This window comes from Ceratosolen solmsi, unplaced genomic scaffold (genome assembly GCF_000503995.2).
Source record: "Ceratosolen solmsi marchali unplaced genomic scaffold, CerSol_1.0 scaffold3, whole genome shotgun sequence".
Classification (NCBI taxonomy): domain Eukaryota; kingdom Metazoa; phylum Arthropoda; class Insecta; order Hymenoptera; family Agaonidae; genus Ceratosolen; species Ceratosolen solmsi.
In genome coordinates, this window is record NW_011948428.1 from 2,731,366 (window position 1) to 2,745,534 (window position 14,169).

At 42.6% G+C, this 14,169-nt stretch overlaps 1 protein-coding gene across 1 annotated transcript in view; it reads right to left on the bottom strand.

Annotated features, from left to right (window-relative positions):
• Positions 1-442: 442 nt before the first annotated feature.
• Ack-like (activated Cdc42 kinase-like) overlaps positions 443-14,169 on the bottom strand; it is an 18,370-nt gene continuing 4,643 nt past the window's right edge. Inside the window, exons 2-11 of the mRNA XM_011501442.1 lie at positions 12,286-12,378; positions 11,404-11,691; positions 9,916-10,473; positions 8,625-9,088; positions 7,395-7,698; positions 6,587-6,826; positions 5,749-5,885; positions 4,621-4,857; positions 1,993-2,633; positions 443-1,634 (exon numbers count right to left, since the gene is read on the bottom strand). Coding sequence (XP_011499744.1) covers positions 443-1,634; positions 1,993-2,633; positions 4,621-4,857; positions 5,749-5,885; positions 6,587-6,826; positions 7,395-7,698; positions 8,625-9,088; positions 9,916-10,473; positions 11,404-11,691; positions 12,286-12,378 — 4,154 coding nt within the window. The remainder of the gene's footprint in view (positions 1,635-1,992; positions 2,634-4,620; positions 4,858-5,748; positions 5,886-6,586; positions 6,827-7,394; positions 7,699-8,624; positions 9,089-9,915; positions 10,474-11,403; positions 11,692-12,285; positions 12,379-14,169) is intronic.

A 14,169-nucleotide genomic window follows, 5' to 3' on the forward strand; every position in this document is an offset into this window, starting at 1 on the left:
TTAAATGCCACGGAATTTAATAATAATAAGCATGTATGATTAGATAGTTATCGCTGGAAAAGTGAAAATGCATCGTGCAAGTTGCATTGGGCAGTCATCTCAGTCCCAGCAATTTCGATAAAAGACATGAAACCGCAAGTGCGGCAGTTAAAGTAACTCTTGCATCTTCCAAGAAAATTTTACTTTAACGATAAAGGGATAATAAATGAGAGAGATAGAGAGATAGAGAAAGGATGACCAACAACATCAAGTCATAAATATCATATATGCACGGAACTAATATCAAAGAGCGGTAGTACATCGAGCAGACTCGTAATCGCTTAATACGAAGCTTCAATCACACAGACGCTTAACGAAAAAGAAAAGAAAAAGAAAAAAAAACAAGAAAGAAAGAAAGAGTGAGAGGGAGGGGGGGGGAAGAGAGTGAGTGAGTGAGAAATCACTAGGGGGCTGGAGATGGTGGGAAGGTTAGAATGTCGTTGTTGAATTCGGGATATTCCGAGCTCATGTCCGAGTCCAAGTCCGAATTGCTAGTGAAGGTGATGCTGGAGCTCGGGGCACTTTCTGGCCAGGTGATGATGTTACTCCTGGAGGAAAAGGGTGGCGATAGCGAGTTGAGGAAGCTAGTCGAGGGCGGTGGCGACTTGCCGCTCAGCTCGAAGCTCGAGTATCCCCTGGCCGACTCGGGATGGAGGAACGTCTTGTTGTGAGTTAGGAGAGCCGAGGTAGCGGCAGCGGCAGCGGTTGCGGCGGCTGCGGCGGCCTTCTGATTCTTAAAGTCAAGGCGGACGTTATGCGGCATACGCCTGTGCCGTCTTTTCAGTCTCAGTCGACCGCGGATGTCCGTTTCCGAATGCGAGATCGAGTCGGAGTCCTCGCTGGAGTCGTCGTTGCCAGGATGAAACGAGCGCCGATGATTCTTCGCGTAGGGCCGCTTGCTCTCCGACAACGACGACGTCCTCGGCCGTAGTACATTGGCAATCCGGACCTTCTCCACGAATATCTCGGCCTTGGCCAACCCGAGTATTCTCCTCTCGTTCTGATAGGGCTTCGGCGGCTCCAAGATTCTCTGGTGCATGCTAGGACTGCTGCTGCTGCTCGTCATGTGACTCGAGCTCTTTTGCAACGGCATACTCAGGTCCAAGTGATTGGGCTTTTGTAAGGGCGGACCGTTGGAGACGCTTCGCGTATTTTGGGCGATGCTCTTGCCGAGCTGAATCATGTTCTGGGTGAGCTTGCCGAAGCCGAGGTTCATTCCCGCCTGGTTCTTCTTCGATTCTAAATAATTTTTCACACTCTCCAGGCCGGACACCTCCCTCTGGTACTTCTCGGCCAAGAGTTTGCTGCTCGGCATCTGCTGCTGCTCCCGCTGCTTGCAGCTCAATTCCACGTCAGACTTTCTGCGCATGCGCTGAACGTTGACTCGCAGGCTCTCGGAGCTGCTGTAGGGTGGCGAATCCCTCTTCTCGATATCGGCGAGGAACAGCGGATTGTTGGATATCGCGTAGGGATAATGGTTCTTCTCGTGGCCATTTTGATTGTTAAACTTTTTCAAGTTTTGCATGTTGATGCGCACGGCGTCCAAGTTACCGCGGGAATTGTCGCTTATAGTCTTCATGCTGTCGGACGAACTGCTGTAGAGATTTTTTAGCAAATCGTTATTGGGATGACGTGGACTACCGATAAAAGTTTTCGATTGATGCTGCTGTTGCTGCTGCTGCTGCTGCTGCTGCTGTTCATGATGCTGCTGATGAAGATGATGATGATGATGATGATGATGATGATTATGATTATGATTATGATGATGATGATGATGATGATGATGATGATGATGATGATGATGATGATGATGATGATGATGATGATGATGATGATGATGATGATGATGATGATGATGATGATGATGATGATGATGATGATGATGATGATGATGATGATGATGATGATGATGATGATGATGATTTGCCGCTCGATTTATTGAATTGACTCGGCCGATGGTTGCTCTCATCGCCGAGTATTATACCAAATTCCGGTAAATTGGCTAGGAAGGCGTTGCGACAGGATTGCTCGAGCTCGTTGATCTTCTGCTCATCCTCGTAAGATAGCTCGTCGCTGTCTATGGGACAGTCGGCGCTCGGCTCCTCGTATTTCGGCTGCTCGTCAAAGTACCTGTCGACGTAGCTCGTCGACACCCTCTTCGATTCATTTGGGAATTCGAAATTACTCTTGCCGTTCTGCTGGCGAGTCGGCGACTCGAATTCCAAGCAGCTGGCTATGCTCTTGCAGTACGCGTTGCCGTTCTCAAGGAACTCGCTCGACTTGACGAGGTGCTGCTTCGTCGCGGCGTTGTCGAGGATTCGGGCGTCGAATTCGACGTCGACATAGGATGTCCAGGCGGTGGGTTTGGTAAGGAGCTCGCGGGACTTGGCGAAACAGAACTCGGCCGAGGCCTTGTCCCAGAGTGGCAGTTTTAAAGTGGAGGGCGCACCCAGGGACTCGATACTGGACACCGTTGACGAGAGGGATTGCAAGCTCGAGCAAAGCCACTGCGTTTCCGGGGATTTTCGCGCATGCAACACCGACATAGGGGTACGAGTACGAATGTGATAGTTGGCGGTAGCAAGGGATGGTATTTACGGGGCAAATAATAGTAAAATCACCGCGAAATAAAGCAGGGGCGAAAATAAATTCAAGGAGTTGATGATAATAATTGTGAAAATAATTGGCAACCAAATCAATAAAATAAGGGCCGTGATGAAGTTTGAAAATAAAAAAAAAATTGATAGGACGGAGGGAGTGAGGGATTTGGGTTGCATTAGTTTTAATTTCCATTATTAAGCTGATCGTAATCAAGGGCGTAATTTACTCGCTTATTTCTTAATGCGCAATGCCTTATTATTATAAGGCAATAGTCCGTTTTTTTTTCTTCTCTCTCTCTCTCTCACTCTCTCTCTCTCCATATCTCTCTCTCTCTCTCTCTCTCTCACTTGATTTTTTAACAAATGCACGAAATATCATCATAATGTCGAATCGTTACAAACGTCTTCTTCGAAGCTAATGTTCATCGCGTACCGCTCACTTAAAACGCCTTAAACGGGAAAATTACGCCCTTAAATTAGTAGTAAACATAAAAGATATATCTTAATAATTATAAAATTGACTAATGGAGTCTAAAAAGGTCATTCGCATAATATGAAAAATTTTCTTTTAAGAGGTTTAAAGGATTTACTTTGTAGTAATGTCGTTGGTTGGTGACTATGTTGCAATTTGCATAAGACCTTATCAATGTCTGGCATCAGGAATTAGCGCTGTTCCACAAACAGGATTAGATTTTTATTTAACGATCGCCGCAGCAACGGTTACAATATAGCGTAATATTATTGTTAATGTTAGTTGCTGATGCGTTAGTGTATTAATAATATATTTGTGAAGATAAAGAAAAAGAAAAGAGTGGTGTTACGTAAAGATTCAATGAGATAAATTTGTGAAAATATAATTAAACTTACATAAATTATGTGTAGTTGTTAGTTGTTTTGGAAAATTAAAGACTTAAAAGAATATTGGCTTATTATAATTATTGTCGTAGAATAGAAAATATGGATAAAAATAGAAAAATACGAGTGATTCTTTACGACAAACGTTGTAACAAAAATTTCTCTTGATAATGTTTAGTTTCACATTGGCAATTTCGACAAAAAATTTACTTCTTATGCGACAATTTTTTAATCAATATAGATTATCATTGAATTATCAGTGCGTCCGGTAAAAGTTCAATAGATAGCACGAATTACGAGTTCTGAAAGACAATTTATTTATCGATAAAAAAAAAAAAAATAGAGTAAAGAACAACACTGTACACTTTTACTTTCAAAGGTATTCATATATAAAAATATAATATCAAAATGTATTACAATTAATTAAACATTTACCGTCAAAAATCATCAGTTTAACATTAATATTTATCGGTAAAATTATAATAAGCCAAATAATATTGACAACCGTATACAATCGATAAATATCACTTGGCGAGAAAGATCGGCATCCATTTTTTTTTTCCAACACAAGCATAAACAATACATTTGAATTTTCAATCTTATTTTAGTCAAAGAATTATAAATTAACTACGATTCCTTATATAAAATACAAATACAATATATTGCAAAATTTATTATAAAACATCTGCGAGACATTAATTATTGAAAATCTATTGCTCTAATGCGCTCGATATGACGTTAAATATACGATCCTTTAGAGTAACATGTGAATTCACATTATAATTACTTCCTCATGACATATTACAATAATTTTCGTAATATAATAAACTGCATTTGTAAAAGCGTGCTTAATGCCGAGTTTATATTGAAATTTTAAGCTATCGTGGAAATCTGTATGAAAATGGATAAAGATCCGTCTCGAGAGTTAAGTCTACCAGCCAAGAAAACGCCTCGACAAAGCCACTAACATCGAAAGTTTCAAGCGACACTCGCTCGACATGGACATTTTCAAAGTGTTGGTCCGAAAGACGGTTGAACCTTTCAGGAAGTGGTTCATTGGTTCGTGGCAGGTAGACCCGCCTCCCAAAGCTAAGTGAACTTTAACAAAAAATAAAACATAATGTACCTGGATATCAGGTATACTGGCCGCTTCCTCGGAAAAGTGTCGTCTGTCGGGTTTTGGACTGTGTTGATGTGGCAACTTAAAAGAGAACTTCCGGCGACGCGACGGACTCGCGGGAGTTCGCGGTGAGTGTGTGTCCTGCGGGTGCTCGAGGTCCGTCATGGAACGCGCTGTCAATTCCTGCGCCATTGCAATCGCCGAGTAGAGAGTTTTCTGATCAGCAGCCGATATTGGCTTCACCTGCGATGCCCAGTGCATCCGACAAACAACAAGAGCAGAGGGATTTTGCGTAACTAAGAGTGGCCGAGCATCGATAACGGAGACTTTCAACTGAGATATTAGAGATGCGATGCACTTTTCCCAGACAATTTCCTATTCCCGTATTGTGTATTCATACGTATTGTTGCTTCTAGCGAGCGATTACGCGCATTTGCACTTGTACTTGTAATTTCATCACGAGTAAGGCACTATTACCATCAATCGAGATTTAAATAATTTACACGCTAATACATTTAAAAAAAGATGGGAACAAAAACGAGATAGAAAATACATGGTACGTCGACGATAGATATTGAACGATCTTATTGAATTTTAAATCAATCCAATGTCGATGAATAAACAATCGAGTCGCTCTGCGATTAAATGCTTGATTTTCAAATTAATAAAAAAATTCATTATTAAACGCGACTGGCACTGAGAGATCAAGATTTTTTTTCTGTTTTTGTTTTGTTTTCTTTATTTCTTTCTCTCTTCTGTTAATTTGTTAATTCACTGATAATTTCACGTTTGAGCAATAAGAAAAAAAATGAAAAAAGACAAAAAAAATGGAGAACGCTAATAAAATCACGTGTAACGTAGGTCTACTCATCAAAAAACCTCTCTTTGCTTCTCTTTGCTAATTATGCGATATTATTTCTAAAGACTTGCCATAAAAAAAAAAAAAAAAAAAAAAAAAAAAAAAAAAAAAAAAAAAAAAAAAAAAAGCAACGATAACAAGTATGTTTATGTATTACGTATGCGAGACACCACTTATAATAAAAAAAAAAAGAAAAAAGAAGTCGATAAAGCAGTAAAGTGTTCTTGATTCGAATAAGTCGAATTAAAAATACATAAAACAAAAGTGTACTGTACATTTATGGGACTCACGGTCGCTTGTTTTTTTTTGCAACTTTGCTTTGCTTGAATTTCTCGAAGCTCGTTTCTCGCATTGCTGGACTCGTGTTCCGTTGGCGTTGGATGGCCTTGTGGTGGCGGTGGTGGAGATGACCCTACACCATTAAAAGTTTAATTTTCTCTTTATCTATATTTACCCCCCACCCCCCACTGGTCCCTTATTTCAATTTCTACGCCTAAATTTGCTTAAATGCGTTTTGCTTGATTCGTTCCTTAATCGTGTGTCAATATGACGCAGATAAAACATAAAACAAAGTGTAATGTTATAAATATTGATTTTTTTCTCACACAATTCATTATTAAAGAGCCAAATTTTTCAATGCGTTTTAATAATGAAAAAGAAAAAAAAGAGCCCCAACTAGTTGATTAAACGTCCAGCGAACACCCTCGGACGAACGATTTGAATAAATTAATTTTATAAGCCATTTATGAGCATTTATATAATGTAAGTCACATCCATCAAATCTTAAAGCGTAAAAGTATATCAAAATTAGTAATAGTTCTTAATCGAATATATGCACTAATAATAATCCGAGTTCTTTGTTTCCCATCTCTCGATGGATACTTATACAACTATTATCTCCATAGTTAATCAATCTATTGATTATTACAATTATTAGAGATCGACGCTCGTGCGACTTACCCCGATAACTTAAACAGCGAATTACCGACAGCTATCGTAACCATAAACATCCCCATGAACTTCAAAAAAAAAAAAAAAAAAAAAAAAAAAAAAAAAAAAATTGGACACAACTTTTATTCCCATCCATGCAAAGCGAAGATTCTTGAGCGATACCTAGCGACCGGAACATTTGATCCATCTCGTCGAGAAGACTCGGGCCAAAATCGAAACTCAGTGGCTTGTCAAATCTCAGTGGACTGTCTTGGTTTTCCTCGTCACTGATTTCATGATACTCGTGATCGGCGCAAATTGTGCTGCTGTCCGTGCTGCTAACCATGCTGGACGGCATATTGTTGGAAGCGTTGCCAGAGCCCAACTGCGAGATCTCCGAGCATGTGTCCGACCATAAGCTATCTGTTGATAAAGCGATAATCACATCAATTGAACGCAATGATAATAAATACTGAAAATAGAGCGAAAATTAATTCTTTGAGCGGCCTATTATATATCGCAAACGGAAAGATTGAGAGATGATTGGGCCTGGGGGTAAGCAATCCTTTTTATCTTTCTTTGTTCGTTTTTTTCTTCTTTTTTGATACGTTTTTGTTTTTACATTTTGGCAATATTTCGAAAAGGTCGTGGCAATAAAATTTTGGTTTTTCCTCTCAATTGGTTAAATCTCATAGATTGTGGCCTATATTTTTCAGAATCGATGGTAAAGTAATCGTATATATATATAAGTATAGTGAAATTAGCTCCTTTCAATACAAATTCTCATTTAAATGTCTGCAATGAGTGACATAACAAACGTCATATCTACCGTCCATTCCGCTACATAATATTAATAAATATTAGAGATGGATGGTCGGAATGAGTGAAGCCCATCAGACCAGCGTTTGCCAGATGAGTGCGGCCGAATTATACAATTATAGATTGCGTCGATGATCGCCGGCGTTACGTAACGTGTGGGGACTCAACTCACCGTGTTTGCTTGGCATGTCGCGCTGCAGATGCTGGATACTCTGCCGACTGTCCCTGATCGAATCCCTGTTGCTATCTCTGTCCAAGCCCATCATCATCACCTCCTGACTCGTCATCTGACTAGAATTGTTGTCGGTCGCGTCCTCGTGTGGCTTGTACGGGGTAACAACCTGCCGTGGCAGGTGCGGGTATTTGCCGCCCAGGAAGCTTATGTCTCCGAAGTAGGCGCCGTCGAGACCGACGTGGCCCGTGTGCTTCAAATCTCCCTGGGGTGATGAAATCATGTCTGTGCGAATCTTTCTCCTCTGCAATAGCGTATGAAATTTGAATTAATGACCCTTTTACGTTTGCTGGACGGTTTTTTTTTTTTCTTTTCTTTTTTTTTTTTATAGTTTCATCGGGCACTTGGAGGCGACTCGTATAACGAGTGCACTCGAGTTGGACGAAAGTTAATGTCACTACGGAGAAACGTATCATTACACAGCCATATTTAATTTCTATTTAGAGATGGTAATATTATGTATGCTTGCACGAGAAATCCAAAGTCTTGGTATTTAAAGGGCTCCGATTAGTAGCTGAATTTGCCATGAAAATAATGTGTAAAAATTTTAAACTGAGCTTTAACATTATCGAGATTTTCGCTACCAAGTGTTTCCTTCTAAAGCAAATCAATATTGTAGCGTTAATATTACTAACACTGCTTTATTAAATTTGAGGTCACGAATTTACCAGCGCATATAGAGCATTCGAGTCTCATTCTTGTGTGCGTATGCGCGCTCGAGCTAAAGCAAATGGCCATCGTTGAGTTGTAAATTATTTTAAAAATAATTCTCGCCCTCTACCACTATTTATCGGTACAATTATATTAAAGCTACGAACGAGTAAATAATTAAATTAAAAATTAAAAATTAAAAAAAAAAACTAACTTATTTTGAACTAACTGAAAGGCGACTCAAGAAGTGAGAAGGACAAAGGGAATTAAATAGTCAATATTCTCCGCAATGTAACTACTGTCATAATGATCGGTAAATTAATTCTAATAATTGAATAGAAAAGTGCAGGTGGTGACATTTCTCGTCTATATAAGAAAGTATCGTTTCTCTCTCCCCAGGTAGTCGAGCCATGCAAATTGGCACAGGATATCGATCAGCAGTAGCAGTAACGGTAGCAGTGGCCATTGCTCCCCACCCCCCCCCTCCCGCCACCGACACTATTTTTCACTCTGACTCACCTGAGACGAGAATATATTCTTGCCGTCGCCCCTCGTGAACTCGCCGGGTTTATTGCTGGGCAGGTTGCTGCCGAGGTAAGCTATCGTGTGCGCCGGATTGAAGAAGCCGGTCTTGCCGTTGTTTAGCACTCCCTTCCAGAGCGTGTTACTGATGGCCTTGTCGAGGACGGTTATGACGTCGCCCTGGCGGTAGGCCAGCTGGCCGATCTCCGCGTTGTCCTGGACCGCCTGAACCTGCTCGGGCTTGAGATCGGGTAGGAGACAGATGAGCTCGGAGAATTTGGGCCGCTTGGTTGGCTCGTGTTGCCAACACTGCTGCATGAGAGAAAAGTAGTCCTTGGGGCAGCAGTCCGGCTGCTCCAGACGCTGAAAGTTCGGCTCGTCGATCTCCTCGAGGATCTGATGGCCGGTTAACGCCGCCCACGGCTGGAAGCCGTAGCTGAACATCTCCCAGAGGGTCACACCTGCCGCCAATGAAATTGGCCATTATTTTGCGCTCGTCTCTTACACTATCTCATTAACGATCGATGTCTGTCTGTCTGTCTGTCTGTGTGCGTGCGTGTGCGTGCGTGCGTGTGCGCGTTTCGGTGTGTAATTGTCGGTGTATGTCCTTAACGGCTCCCGTTCGCTTGTTCAATGTACGCGAGAAGTTGTCTTTTAAGATGAAAGAAGCTACCTCGGTTTGGTTAATATTTGTCATTTTGAATTTTCTTTGTTCGATCGCTTGACTTGTCACTTGGTCAGTCACGAAAATTTATTCCACGTGTTTGAAAATTCATAATAATAGTAGCATAAACTACAGTCAGTCGTGTGTAATCGATATCCGTTAAAATGGGAAATTTTCGAATCTTATGTACATGAATTTGTTATAATTATTGACTTTGCGGCAAAAAAGTAACGGATTAAAAAACGTTTGACTGAAAAGCTACATTCTCTCTCTCTCTCTCTCTCTCTCTCTCAATTCTCAAACATTTCAAAAGAAGAAAAAGACACTGCAACGCATGCCAAGTGAATAATTAGTTCGTAAAATACATCATCTACATTTTGCTTTGATCTTTTTTACAATTGAGCCTTAAGAAAATTGTTTCCCAACGCCCGCCGAGAGACTGCCTAGTTTCCGCAATTAAGCGACTTGGCAAGACCTTGTTTATAATCCCAATATAATGCGCCATTCTTCAATTACGAAAACGATTCACTTACAAGCAGCCACAGAGTGTATTAAGGTCAGCTCAAGTTATAAAGAGCCGCTTATAATAATGTGGATAAAGAAGCTTGAGATCTCGTCACTCACCGTAGGCCCAAACGTCGCTGGCCGAGGTAAACTTGAGATAGGATATGCACTCGGGGGCGCACCAGGCGATCGGCAGCTTCAGATTGACATTGAAATTCGTCTGATAGTAATCTTTTCCGACGCCAAGGGCCCTCGAGAGCCCAAAGTCCGATATCTTCACCTTGTTCTTCGAGAAGACGAGGATGTTGCGCGCTGCGAGATCGCGGTGTATCAGTCTTTTGGCCTCGAGGTACTGCATGCCGTCGGCAATCTGCACGGAAAAGTCGCAGAGCGAGGGCACGGGGAAGCTTGCCCGTAGGCTCGGCTCCTTCAGGCACTCGAGGAGAGAGCGGAGGGGCGCGAGCTCCGTCACGAGCATCAGCGAATTCGTGTCGAGGACGACGCCGTAGAGGCGTACTATGTGCTCGTGGTCGATCGAGTGCATTATCGCCGCCTCCTTGAGGAACTCGATCGGATTGTTCTGCATACGCTCGCGCGACAGGCACTTTATCGCCACCTGGATCCGCTCGCCATCGTTCGTCCAGACGCCCTGCTGCACTACGCCGAATTCTCCCATTCCTAAGGACAGAGCGGCATCGTGCGCCGATTACCAAGGAGGCCGTCTTTGCCATCGTCCTCGTCCACCAACTCCACCGAGACTTTGCCAAATTGCGACTTGCATCATTGAATCTTCGTGGCAAAGTGACGAGAGAATGTGACGCGAGCCGGTACAAGTGGAATAAATACCGTTGTGAGGCAAACTATTTCGATCACACTATTATCGTCGGTAAATCTCCTCGTACGGCCAATACAAACAATAATCCTTTATCTCTTATTTGGACAATTTTTTTCTTCGCCTTATTAGATTTAAAGAACGTCGATGATCGCGAAAAGAAAAACCATAAACAACACCCCTCGACCGTGACGATTACAAAAGAGCGTTATTTCTTAAATAGGCGTTATCCATGAGGCGCGACGATTCAGTGAGAAAGGCCCCCTCGTAATACAGTCGGCTAAAAATAAAAAACTCCTGCGATCCTAAAGTACGTATTTATTTACGTACTATGAAATTGTCACGTCACTCGACGAAGCCGTCCAGTCGTTGACGCGCTTAAGTTCCCCGAAAGCTTTTTTTTCTTCCAAGGGGTCTCTCAAAACGCGCGCGCGCGTACTCCAGAATTCGATTTCTATTATACGTTGGCTCGTTTTAGAAAAGCATCAAACTTACTACCGAAAATAGAATTATTCGTACAACGCCCCAAACGATATTGTATACAGTGATAGGCTATTATTACGCTACGTGCGTGAGACAAGTACGGCGCCCCGAGATTTCTCGCCTATGTACGGCGCCGATATATTGGGCGACGCGTAAAATGCTTGGATTGCGCGTCAAGGCGCGTCAATCGTCAGAAATAGTCAGAAATCGCAAGATATCGCGAGAAATTTACGTTATCGAGCCGGCGAGAGTGGGGTGCGCGCGCGCGCGCGCGCTCCATTATGTCCTCTTACCCAGTTCCTTGTTGACGATGATCGCATCCGCCGGTATCATGTGCTTATTCGGTACTCGTATGGGCGGTCGGTCTTGCCTCTCCTCCGGCAGCATCGTCAGGTTGCCCGATATTTGCTCCTCCTTGCGCGGCAGCAGCATCTTTTTGAATTTTGAAAGATAATTCTGAGGAAAGTGCTTTTGAAAGTACTTCTTGAGACGACGCATCTCGGGCTTTGTCATCCCGATGCCACACAAGTCCTCCTCGGTTACGTACTTTAGCTGCGCGGTATTCTGCACCTTCAGGTCACCTATAAGAACCAACGAATTTTTGCACCATGAAATATTCTCTCCATCTCTATGAGGGTAAACTTCGGTAAAAAGAAATGAAACATAAATAAAATTAAAAATAAAATTTATGTATACATAAACATAAAAAAAAAAAAAAAAAAAAAAAAATCAACAACAACAACGTCAACGAAATCCTCAACGACAACGCGCTGTATGCTATCACCGTGCATTCGGCACTGGAAAATAGTCGAATGGCAACTTCGATCCACCATTTTACTGGCTACTGCGCGCTAGTAACAAAATCCTACAATGATAATCCGGGCTTCGATTAATGAAAACGCGATTCCACGCCTCGTATTATTCAATGTAAATAATCCTTCGGTAAGAAATCCATTCCACTGACCGCGATTTCTCGTAAAGATGTCGTGATATCCCGTATTCTTTCATTTCCCTTTCCTTCTTGAATCACACGGCGTCCCCATTGTCCTCCTCCAATGTTCCACACGGCGTCAAAGATACTCGTTACCAATAAAATAATATCGATAAAACGCGAACAAAGCTTAAGGAATCCGCAGCAGAACACGCGCTTGCTTATTAAATTTTACATAACGCACCTCTGATGCCTGGATAATACTGCTGTAATTCCGCCTCCATGAGGAACTCGTACAGCCCGGGACCCGTGTTCCGCGACATCCCTAATTGTGCGTCTGTAAACAAATATATTTACCATTTATGAATATATCTTTGGGCTCATTGAAATAGCACCCACACTCCACATAGACGTAAAAGCTTGATAATAATGTCCAACAAGGCATACTGGTTGACGCACTTCTTTTCCACAACAAAAGTAAAGATATCGTTGATACCAGTGAGTACATTTACCAGAACAAGCACGTTCTGGCGAGAAATTGTCGAAAACCGCTGGCTGCCAATCAATTTAACACCCATCGGGGGGGGTGCACGCGACGCTCGGTACTCTTACCGATAATCTCCCAGCACTCGTAGTGCAACCACTTACCGTCACCAAAGACGCGGGGATACAAGAAGCGTCGGAAACTCGACGATCGCCCTCGTCAAAATAACCGAATCATCCGCTCGCTCATCGAAGCTTAAAACGGTCGTCCACGTGTTTCGAATGCTACTGCTCGCAACCACTTGATTTATGAAGAAAACATTTATTGAGAAAGTATCGAAGAGAGGCGCGCGCCAACCGCCAATAACGATGATAATAACAATGACGACGACGACGACGACGACGACGACGACTGTCTCGATTGGGACGAGAGTAGAGACGCTCCTCGTGAAATGTACCACTCCATTGGGAGCGGAGTCTCGTCGTCGAGCGCGCCGCGGTAAAGCACGTTAGCACTTCCTCTTCCTCGTCGTTGATAAATAGAACGCAATTAATAGCGCCGAACCGGGTGCGCGACTCTCCAACGTTAGCCTGGTCGCATCGCTCGGTAACCTAACGCGAGAGGGCATTGCGACAGATAGAAGGCCAAAGAGCGACTTTCCTCCTCCACCTCCTCCTCCTTCCCTACCCATGCGGCACTACACCAGGATAACTAGATACAACTGGAGGATGGAACACGAGCCAGAGCATTTTTCTCTCCGCGTACATTTGCCAGGGACGAGCCTCGGTACTACGCCGTTACGTGCGCGTGTGCGTGTCTCTTGGTTATTAAATGAAACAAGTGTTTGCTTGTTGAACTGTGTAGAAATTCTAGGCTAAAGAATGCCTGTTACTCGTATTTAATTGCATTTCATTAAAGTTTCCGCGATGAATACGAAGCTGTGCTTAAGTTACTTGCAGTGCGTGATTCATTCGTAATTGCAAGCAAATATTGCCGTTGGAGAGAGGAAAGCCGATGCGCACCGAGGCCTTATACGTATATTGTGTATGTTTGTCCGTTGGATTTTTTCAAGTCTTTCGACGTCTACCTGATTTTTTATTCGTATAAAATTGAATTATTGAGGAGTGTCGACCGTTTGTATAAGAACATTATTGCCAAGCCAATACGCCGATAATGCTTAGGCAATTAAACTTTCGAAAATATGTATAGAACTTGTAGTTTTTTTTTTGTTTTTTTTTTGTTTTTTTGTTTTGCTCTCTTCAAGCTCGGCGTCGATTTGCATTTACATTGCCAAATAACGGGGAAGAAGATATTCGGTGGCTCCTCCCTGCAAACTAAGAAAATTCATAAACATCCAAGGCACATCGGCCAATGTGCATGCGAGGAATGACGAGGTGATCTGATGCTTTTAAGAGGCTACGTGCGAAGTGTGCGAAAAGCCGTGGATTTGCAATCTGAATATTATAAACGTCAGGGACTCGAGCACACTGACGACGCATACGATAATAATTTTTGATCAGAGACTGAAAAATGAGGCTAAAAAATTAAGGGAACTTACTTATGATGTGAATTTGACACGGGTAGGAAATGAATTCTTAGCGCTCGTGAGTGGTTGGTTACTTCATTTCCTTCTCCGCAGATACC